Source organism: Camellia sinensis, chromosome 5 (assembly GCF_055761805.1).
Source record: "Camellia sinensis isolate YWXY chromosome 5, ASM5576180v1, whole genome shotgun sequence".
Classification (NCBI taxonomy): Eukaryota; Viridiplantae; Streptophyta; class Magnoliopsida; order Ericales; family Theaceae; genus Camellia; species Camellia sinensis.
The window spans coordinates 181,681,899-181,692,684 of NC_138965.1; the positions used below are offsets into that span (position 1 = coordinate 181,681,899).

Consider the following 10,786-nt stretch of genomic DNA (forward strand, 5'->3'; position numbering starts at 1 on the left):
AAGGGGGGAAGAAATGGAACCGCTTAGCATAGAGCCTGCGGGCGGCATAATACCGCAACCTGGCGATTCGCCTACGGACTTGGGCATTATGTATCAACTTGCTGAGTCCGGCGCCGAATCACCAAGGGGGGCTGAAGTGGAACCGCTCAGCATAAAGCCTGCAGCCGTCATAATACCGCAACTTGGCGATTCGCCTACGGACTTAGGCATTATGTATCAACTTGCCGAGTCTGGCACAGAATCACCAAGGGGGGCTGAAGTGGAATCGCTCAGCACGGAACTGAAAGCCAAACAGCCGAGCAACCGTGATCCATCACCCTCCAAGCCTCTCAGGACCCCTCAGAGTGTTGGAAGCTCTTTGTTGGCGAGATGTGGAAACTTTTTGTTAATGGAGCCTTGAACTGTTACGGTGCCAGGCTGGGCATAGTTTTGATTTCGCCAGACGGGCTAACTATTGAACATTCTATCACCCTTGGCTTCCCAGCATCCAACAATGAGGCCGAGTACGAAGCGCTCTTGGCCGGGCTCAAGAGCGCGCTTCAGATACAAGCATCCGAGCTAATGGTGTACAGTGATTCCCAGCTTGTGGTTAACCAAGTTTCTGGGGTTTACGAAGCAAAGGATGATCAAATGATGAAGTACCAAGCTCTGGTCCGGAACCACATCAAGCGATTTCAGGCGATCAGCGTCCAACAGATCGGCCGAGAAGAAAACGGCCGAGCAGATGAGTTGGTCGGCCTTACTTCCATGGTCGACAGGGCGTCCCCCAACCCTCTTTTGATTGAATTCCTTCCGAGGCCTTACATTGAGGAAACCGGGCAGACAGAAGTACTCTGAGCCGAGCTACGTCCTTCTTGGATGGACCCTATCATCATTTTTCTCAGAGAGCAGACCCTTCCAGTCGGCAAGAAGGAAGCACATAAAGTGCGCGTGAAGTCAGAGCGGTTTTGGCTCTCTCCATCGGGCACTTTATACAAGAAGTCTTTCACCGGTCCCTATCTGAAGTGTGTGCACCTGAGCAGCGTGGAAGCCTTCTTGTACGAAATTCACGAAGGCATTTGTGGCAGTCACATAGGGGGCAGGTCCTTGGCCTACCGAGTTATTTTGCAAGGCTATTGGTGGCCGTGCATGCAAGCCGACGCACAAAAGTATGTTCGCAAGTGTGAGAAGCGCCAGAAGTTTGCCCACCAGATCCACCAGCCGGCTAGGGAACTTCTTCCCCTCACCAGCCCTTGACCCTTTGCGATGTGGGGGCTAGATATAGTGGGGCCACTCCCAACCGCACCAGGCAACCAGAAGTTCTTCATCGCGGCCACAGACTACTTCACCAAGTGGGTTGAAGCAGAACCTTTGGCAACAATCAAGGAGAAAGACGTCAAGCGGTTTGTCTGGCAGAGTGTGGTAACGCGGTTTGGCGTCCCCAAAATTCTGATCTCTGACAACGGCACCCAATTTGACGGACGCCTTTTCAGAGGATTTTGTGAAGACATGAAGATAGAATTCTACAACTCCACCCCGGCTTACCCGCAGTCTAATGGTCAAGCCGAAGCGTCAAGCAAGACCATCCTTGATGGGTTGAAGAAAAGGCTGGAGAAGGCAAAGGGAAAGTGGGCTGAGGAACTCTCCAGCATCCTTTGGGCATACCGAACAACCCCGCGGCGATTTACCTGGAAAACTCCTTTTGCTTTGGCATATGGCATGGAGGCGGTCATACCTTTGGAAGTTGGAATGCCCATCCTCAGAAGTGAAAGTTTTGAGCCCGAGTTGAACGCCGAAACTATTGCCCTGGAATTGGACCTCGTGGACGAACACCGTGAAAAGGCTCTCATCTGTGTGGCCGCCTACCAACAAGAGCTCTCAAGGAAATACAACAAAACGGTGCACTCCAGACCGTTCAAAGTAGGTGATTGGGTCTTGAGGAAAGTCATGGACAATACCCTGGTACCAGGTGAAGGCAAACTAGGGGCAAATTGAGAAGGACCCTACAAGATAACCGGTCTAGCGGGCAAGGGGGCATACCACTTAGAGGACTTGGATGGTAGAGGAATACCCCGGCCGTAGAATACGGCCAATCTCAAACTGTATTATTTCTAGCTTTTGCTTTCTTTTTATGCAAAGGAACTTTTTGCCTTACAGTTCAAGATGTAATATTCTTTTTGTCAATATATAGAAGTGTCACTTCTTTGCCTTGGCATTTTTATTGTTGCTTTGTGTTTAGTCATTCTCAACCGAGGTGCTTATTCCGGTTGAAAGAGTTAATGATTTGTTCAACTATGATTCAAACCGAGATGTTTACTCCGGTTGAAAGAGTTGATGTTTTGCTCAACTTAGTTATTCTCAATCAAGATGTTTATTCCGGTTGAAAGAGTTGATGGCTTGCTCAACTTAGGTGTTCACAACCGAGGTGCTTATTCCAGTTGAAAGAGTTGATGATTTGTTCAACTATGATTCAAACCGAGATGTTTACTCCGGTTGAAAGAGTTGATGATTTGTTCAATTGTGATTCTCAACCGAGATATTTATTTCGGTTGAAAGAGTTCATGTTTTGCTCAACTTAGTTAGTCTCAACCGAGATGCTTATTCCGGTTGAAAGAGATGATGGTTTGCTCAACTTAGGTGTTCTCAACCGCAAACGAGGTGCTTATTCCGGTCGAAAGTGTTGATAACTTGTTCAACTATGATTCAAACCGAAATGTCTTTTTCCGGTTATATCAGTTAATTAATGTGGTTTGTCTCGCCGAGGTATTTTGTTCGGCTGAAGTTATAAGGCTTGAAGACCGCACAAACACTTGATGAAATTAGAGCTTTTTCATTGATGTGAAAGTAAATACAAAAGGTGGGGAACTTAGCCCAGTTACATGTTCAGAGAAAAAGCAAGTAAAAAGAAAACTAGGCTAAGGGGGATAGGTTGGTGAATTCATCCTTGGTTGCCTCTAAGTTGACCGTTAGAGATTGGTCTTGGACACCGGTTTCTGTTTGGCCAGGCTGCTCCTGCTCTTGGCGGTCCTCTCCCTCTGCAACTGCCTCGGCTGCTCCTTCAAGTCCTTCCTCGGCCTCAGCCTGCAACGCGCTGAAGACGTCGTTGGCATATGGCACGAGATAGGTCGGTAGGAAGACAGCTGGCGGAGAGGCAAACACGTCGGTATCAGGACCTTGACCGAGCTGTTCGCAGGCAGACTTCTAACCCGCTTTGAAATAGATGTCTTGGGTGGCGAAGACCTGCTTCTTATAGCTATCCTCGGCCTCCTTAAAGCCGGCGTTGTTGGCGTCTTCGCACTCCTTCTCCCTTGACTCTTTGAGTGCGTCCAGCTCGGCCTGGAGCTTATCCCTTTTTTTCTTGGCGTCGCCAAGCTGGCCGAGCAACTTGGTGTTGTCAGCGTTGGCAATCTGCAGTGAAAACTTTGCTCGGCCGAGCTCGGTTTGAAGACTTTGGACTTGGCTAGCAATGTCGTTTGCCTTTTGCCGCAGTCGATGAATTCTCTCCATGACCAAGTGTTGCTTCTGGATGGCCTGCGGGAAGAAAGGTTGATCAAAGAAGAAACCGTGCAAACACTTATGAAAATTTAAGTATAAGTTGGGACTTACCCTGGTCATGGACTTCACTCCGGATTTCACCAACCGGGTGTCTGGCACGTGGTCGCTGCCAACCACGTCGCTCGGTAGAAGGAGTGCTTTTAAAAGGTCAAAGGCGAGCAGATGTTCTTTGTCGCCCTTGACGGAAGCGATTGCTGGGATGTCTTTACCTTGATGTTTGAGTTGGGGCCTCCATGCTGGTGTTAGGTCGATGGTGATGGCAGGTTGCTCGGTGCTGAGCTCGGTCACCAGCTCGGCAGAAGGGTCCACACGTGGTCTTTTGCCAGCACGGCGTGTCTCTCCTCTGGCTTGACCAACTGCCGGAGAAGCCAAGGCAACCACAGCCCCATTGGATTGACTGGCAGCAGTTGGGCGGGTTTGGATGCTCGGGATCTCGGTGGAAGTTACGGTGAGTAGGTTCTTGATGCGGCTTCTCTTTGCCATCTCTTCCGCCTTGGTTAACCGGATTAGGGGCATGTCTGGTAGTGCTGGGTCTGGAGGAGGTGATGGAGCACGGAGAAAGTCTGTGACTTTACTCCGGCGTGGAGCAGAGTACCGATAGGTTGGGTTATAGCCGAGCAGCTCGTTACAATCCCGGTTGTTATAACGGAGCACGGCCCTGATGGCTTCTTCGTTGGGATAGTGGTAGTTGGCTTGTAAGGTTTGGATTGCTGCAAAGGAAAGAAGAGAAATGTTAAAATACAGAATATGGAACAAAGGCAATTGACCGAGCAAGTTGGCACGACTTACATGTGGAATCGAAATTCTTACTGATGAACCAGCCCGGTACGTCGGCCGTTTCATAGTTGCCAGACACCCAGAAAAAGTCGTCATCGTGTAAGTCCTTGTCTGGGGTGCCGGTCACTATCTTTTCTTTGCCCGGTCGAATTTTTAAGTAATAGACGAGGCCGTCGCCCGTGTGCCCAAGTGTGTACTGTCGCAGTATCTCGGCTAAACCTAAGTTGGTCCCTAGCTGGTTATTTAGCTCGTGAATGCCATTGATTATTCGGTAGGTGTTGGTTGATACTTGTATGGGTGCTAGCCCGGTACGGCGCAGGAATTCGGTCAGCAGAGGTTTGACCGGGAAATGGAGGCCTCCTTCAACAATGGAAAGAACGGTGAAGGGGCACTGGTCTAATCTGCCCCAAGGGGTTGTCTCGATCTCGGCGAGCTCTAGGTGAACATTTGCCGGGATGCCGTAGTCTTCCCGGAATACGGCCAAGGCAGTCGGGGTGTCGACAAGGAAGCGGAAGCGCCCCATGTGTAGCCGGCTGGTTTAGCTCGACTAGGTGGTTTGGCATAGACTGGTGTCTTGATGGTTGCTCGGTCTTTGAGAGCCTCAATATTTGGTCAGTGGTCCCCTTAGACTCTGTAGGAAAAGGATGGCAATGGTAAGTGTGAGCGCGGTCGCGCAAAACGAACTTGACTTTAGCTCGGTTATGAAGAGTGCCAACCACCTCGGTCTTGAAGGCAAACCAAGGAGCTCGGCCACTCAGGCGGACCAGATGTTAGCCCGGTCGAGCGTCTAGGCTCCCTGTCTACCTCGGTTTCTGCTAAAGGTTTTGGTAAACTAGTGAATTGCTCGGTCTTATTGTATTTTGGGATCAAAAAGCGACCTGGAGCCCGGTCCGCCCCAGTTCTTCGCGTATTCATATGTTCATCACTGGGATTGAAGAACAACGAAGAGAATAGGGGCGAATATGGGTTTTGGGGGGGGCTATGTCCTAAAACCTACGGATTTGGTGCCCTAAAAGGAGAAATATCAAATGAAATGACAATAAGAAGAGTTGAAGGACTTACCAGTTAAGGGCAGTGGCTCATTCTTCGAACATAAACTTTGAAATGGCAAGGAAGGAATGGCACGAGCTCTAGAACGTCAAAGAGAAAGGAAAGGCAAGAAGAGTGGAATGAAGGAGGCTAGACATGCTTATGAGGTTGAAAAGCCGCCAAAATTTGAATGAGATGGGACAGTTAGCTGCTCGAGGCCAATCAACACGCTACACGTGTCCCCCCATTAATGCAGCGTCAGAGTGAAGAGACAGGAAGGTCAGATGAGGCGTCGACCGAGCAAGTCAAGAGACAGGAAGGTCAGACGAGGCGTCGACCGAGCAAGACAAGGAACCGAGCGCGGAAATTAGCCCAGTTTGCCTCTTGCAAATTGTGAACCGAGGAAGAGTTTATCCCAGTCGGAATAGGTAATCCCGGTCATGTTAGCGCGGACGGAATTAAGGGGCAATTGAGAGGGAGAAGTATGATCTGGATTGGGCCATGGTAATACCGGACATATTGTGGGCCGAACACATTTGGGTAGTGGTATCCTGGGTCCACCCAGAAGCAATTTTTACTCGGTAATGGCAAGGGTGTGTGGAACCGAGCTACTTGACCTTGTTGGCACGGAGGCCAGTCAAGTAAGGGTTCCACGGTTTATGCAGTGCGCGATTGGAAAGAATGTTCATGCCTGAAGCTCGGCATGAATGTTCATGCCTGAAGCTCGGTAGGAAGGCCTTTGGTTGACCGGTATGACCAATCTCAAGCTTGGCTTCGCCGGAATGCAGTCGAGCATGGCTGGAAAGGAGCTCGGTTATTGGAGCACTTGGGAATGAAGTGCAGCATGGTCGTTTACAGCCGAGATGCTGCAGCTTGGCTGCCGAGCTCCCAGTAGAGTGGGTTGGCAGTTGGGTTAGGTGATGTTCAGCAAGATTTGTGCTGACAGATGGGATAGCAGCACCACGTGTCGAGAGATCACTGAGAGTAGGTTTGGGGCGCAGAAGGTATATAAGCATGTCTATGCCCTCCATATCGGGGATGACATTCCAGTGAGGTAAACACTAAACACCACTCCAGTCCTCTCTCTCTCCATCCCTGTGTGTGTGGCTAACTTGATCGTCGGAGCGGTTTTCCGGCCACACACCGCCGAGTAGCTCACCGCCGTTGTGCTCACAGGTCGATCAGACAGACTGGAGCTTGGAAGAAAGGAGTGCGGGCTTGCCTGAATATTTGCTCCCCATACAACAATAAATCACAGAAATATGGAAGATTCACATAGAAATCCCAGTCAATCCAATTCTTTAATGATTGATCAAATTAAAAATAAAATAAAATAATTTAGTTTCGTTAGCATATAATGGAGGTGTTTGGTGTGGATTATAGAGGTGATTATAGTTTATTTTAATTTGAAAATCTATGTCAGACTGTTTGGTGCAGCTTCTGTTTATAGCTTTTTAAGCAGAAATAATTTAAATAAACTGAGAAAAATTGCTTATTTAAAAGCTAAGAAAGAGGTACATTCAGGGGCGGAGTCACTAAGGGTATAGGGGGTCACATGCTTTCCCTGGCATTTCAACTTTTTTTTTTTTGGTTGATACTAACACACAGTACAGCTTCAAACCAAACACTGCTCATTATAAAAAAAAAAAATATAAAGAAAATATTTTAAATGAAAAAATTTATAAAAATATTATTTAAAGTGAAATGTCAATGACATTTTTAAAATTATGAGAACAATAATGGTTATTTTGATTGAAAATAAAGAGACTATGATAAATCATATTATTATTTATGAAAATTTCAATATAATGGTGATATTTATCATTATTGACATACAAACATAATTAATTTCAATGAAGATATGAAATTTATTGGATTGTTAGTTACATTTGACATGTGGAGTTTATCCTCCATCTGTTTCTTTCCATTCATAATTAAAATGACCACTATATAAATTATAATCAAGCAACACATATTCAATTATAAAAAAAAAATTAAAAAAAAATTACAATAAGTCAGAACTAATATCAGAATGAGTCATAACTAATTATTACTTAATATATAGTCAAAACCAAAATAACAACCACAAGAAGTTATAACTAAATTATATCTAGCACTATAATGTGTTATAACTAAAGATCACAAAAATTATAATTGTGACACATGATAGACACTTTTTTGTGGTATGTTTTATAGAATTTCTCTACTAAAATATATCATTTATATTTCAACTTATCTTCTTTTTAAATTTTCCAATCCACCTATAAAATAGTTACTCTCCAATATTTGTATACAATTTAATCTCAAATACTTTAATTTAAAATTCACATTTATTCAAATGAACTCTTAACATTTAAGTTTTGTAATATCTCATTGTTGTTTATTATAACGAAAAAAAAAAATTAATGTTGTCATTAATTTGTGCCCCTCTACACTGAATTCCTAATTACGCCACTCGATACATTTAATTTCTACTTTTTTATTATTAACTTTTAACTTATAATAAGTTGTATCAAACGGCACCAATATCCTTAGAAATTGCTAAGGGTATAATTTAAGTTATTGGATGGCATTGGATTAAGTTTTTAATTGATTTGGATTTACATTGATCAGTATCCTATTTTGGGTTAATTACACCAAGCATTTTTGAAAAGAGAGAGATCTGATTCAGTTACAACTCTCAATCAATCTGTACACATTCAAAAGCTTCATATACGCATATTTCGCTCTTCTCTCCCTCTCCTTTCAAAATCTGCCTGCCTCCCCTTTCTCTTCATTGTTGCATTGTTTGATTCAATTCATTGACAAACCAATCCAAAAAACAAAATGGGTTTTCCAAAACTATTCCATCGAAAGAAGAAACTAGCCTCTGCATCAATGACCCCATCCCTCTTGGGCTCACGATCCAACTCTCTCAACTCTCGCGCCCAGATCGAAGAAGAACTCAAGCAAGTCTTCAAAAAATTCGACGTCAATGGCGACGGAAAGATCTCATCCTCCGAACTCGGCTCCATCCTCGGCAGCCTTGGCCACACCGCCACGGATGAGGAACTCCAGACGATGATCAAGGAGGTCGACGCCGACGGCGATGGATGCATCGATCTCGACGAGTTCATCGAGCTCAACACCAAAGACATCGATTCCGATGAGGTTTTGGAGAATCTCAAAGAGGCTTTTTCTGTGTTTGATATCGATAAGAACGGATCCATCTCTGCCGAGGAATTGATGAATGTGCTTCAGAGCCTCGGCGAGGAATGCTCCATCGGTGAGTGTAGGAAGATGATCAGTGGAGTCGATTGTGATGGCGATGGAACCATCAGTTTTGACGAGTTTAAGGTTATGATGATCAAAGGATCTCGTTTCGATGCCATGGAAGGACAGAGAACAAATAGTGTTAAGATCGATTGATCGGAGAAACAGATATCATCATCATCATCAAGTACATGTTTCATTGATTTTATTCTTCTTCTTCTTCTTCTTCTTCTTATTATTATTATTACTATTGTTTCTCGCTTATTTGAGTTATATATAAATTTTCTTTTCTTTTCTTTTGCTTTTGGTTTTCTTGAGATGGAAAATTGTTGGAATGCAGGGATTTGGAGCAAGTGCAAATACATGAATGGTCTCTGCATTTTCATTCATTTATGGAATTTATTATTCCTTTTAATTTTCAATGTTTTCTTTTCTTTCCATGTGGTTTGGTTTGTCAATTAGTATGGTGTTTTGAAAAGATGATTAAAAATTAATTTTTTATTTTTTTAATTTTTTTTTTTTACTCAAAATAAATTAAAAGTTAATTTTTGACTTCTTTTGATTTATTGCCAAAATAGCCCATGCTTTATTGTCTAATTTGTATTTTATTTTTATTTTGAATAATTAATTGCTTAGAAAGATTGATTGGTCCCTAAGAAAATTTATTACAAAGTCATGAATTATGATTTAGGTAATGTTTGATAGAGGTTTTTAAATATAATTTGGGAATAAGAGTTGAATTTTGAGTTTGTAAGTTTTGAAATTATGATTTGAGTGTGAAAAATTTGTTTGGTGAATGAGTTTTGAAAAGAGTTTTGGATTGAGTAGGAAATTTTTGATTTGACATATGATATTTAATACAAAAACTTACAATTCATAACCAAACATACAACTCAAAATTATATTCAAAACTCATAAAAATATAAAAAATAACAGGTGTCAATTGTTTTAAAAAATGTACAGGTCAATTGGCCGGACATTTGGGAGGACGATCGGCCAGACGTGGTTAGCCCAAATTTTCCAGCCTTCGACAGAGTTTTTAAAAGTAGATGTGAAATTAGTTTTTGAAAAGGACAACCAAACATCACACATAAATTAAGAGGTAAAAATATATTTTCAAAACTCTTCTAAACATAGCCTTAGTTTTTTTTTCCTAATTAAGAAAAAATCGAATCGTGTCAACGATGTATGTGGTTATCAATTTCCTATTTAGGATAGAATATTGGAATGGTTGACAATAGAAAGAATTATAGAACAATACAAAGTTTTATTTTTTTAAGTTGCATGAGGAAGACCACTTGGAAGTCGAACAATCTGGAAAGCTTTTTGAATTGGGAGAATGTTTCTCTTGGTCATGCGAACTTGACTGCCTTGAGTTTCGTTCATGCCTTGTGAGATTTATTATAAGTTTTGTTTTGATAATTTAAATTATATTTTATAAGATAATATTATTTATAAAAGATTTAATTTGATTAATAATTATAAATTTTTTTATGGTGTCTGTGGATAATTTATTTTCAAATATATGTTTGTCATTCATTTTTTTAAAGATAAATGTGATAAAATAAAATAATTGTGATTATTTGATATAATTAATTTTTTTCATATATACTGGTTTAAAAAAATGGGAATTAGTTTTTGTTTGTTTTTTAAATTGATTCTTTTTATTTATTTATTTTGTAGGTAGAGAATCTTTAAAAAAAATGATGAAAATTTTAATTTTTTTAATAATAAGATAAAATAAGTTTATTATTTCTAAGTTAAATAACTTTTTTTTTTTTTTTTGATCAGAAAGTTTAATAACTTAAGTTATGATATTTATAATGGTGATGTTTGATATAAATTATACACCTCTCTATTGTATAGATTTGTTTTAAGAGTTTGTGTCCAACTATAAAAGAACAAGTTCTTCATACAATTTGAGATTTAAAAAAACAATTAGTACTTACTCAAAATATATGTAAAAAAAATCTAAATTATCAATGGATCCTACCCGTCTTATTGATAAATTTATTAAGTGATAAATTTATCAGTCATTTTTTATTTTTTTATTTTTATGAATAAAGTTACAATGATAAATTTATCAGTTTGGTTAATATGACCTATCCTACTTTTGGAACTTATTAATTATAGTCTTATTGATAAATTTATCAAGTGATAAATTTGATAAATTTATCAATCTCTTTTATTTTTA

At 41.4% G+C, this 10,786-nt stretch overlaps 1 protein-coding gene across 1 annotated transcript; it reads left to right on the top strand.

Annotated features, from left to right (window-relative positions):
• The first annotated feature begins 7,965 nt into the window (after positions 1 to 7,965).
• LOC114272938 (putative calcium-binding protein CML25) lies at positions 7,966 to 8,888 on the top strand. The gene has a single exon (XM_028214650.2). The coding sequence runs from the start codon at positions 8,167 to 8,169 to the stop codon at positions 8,746 to 8,748; it is 582 nt and encodes a 193-aa protein (XP_028070451.1). The 5' UTR covers positions 7,966 to 8,166; the 3' UTR covers positions 8,749 to 8,888.
• The last annotated feature ends 1,898 nt before the right edge of the window (positions 8,889 to 10,786 follow it).

Excerpts from the sequence above, each read along its gene's own strand:
- LOC114272938 (XM_028214650.2), top strand. The coding sequence starts at position 8,167 with ATGGGTTTTCCAAAACTATTCCATCGAAAGAAGAAACTAGCCTCTGCA.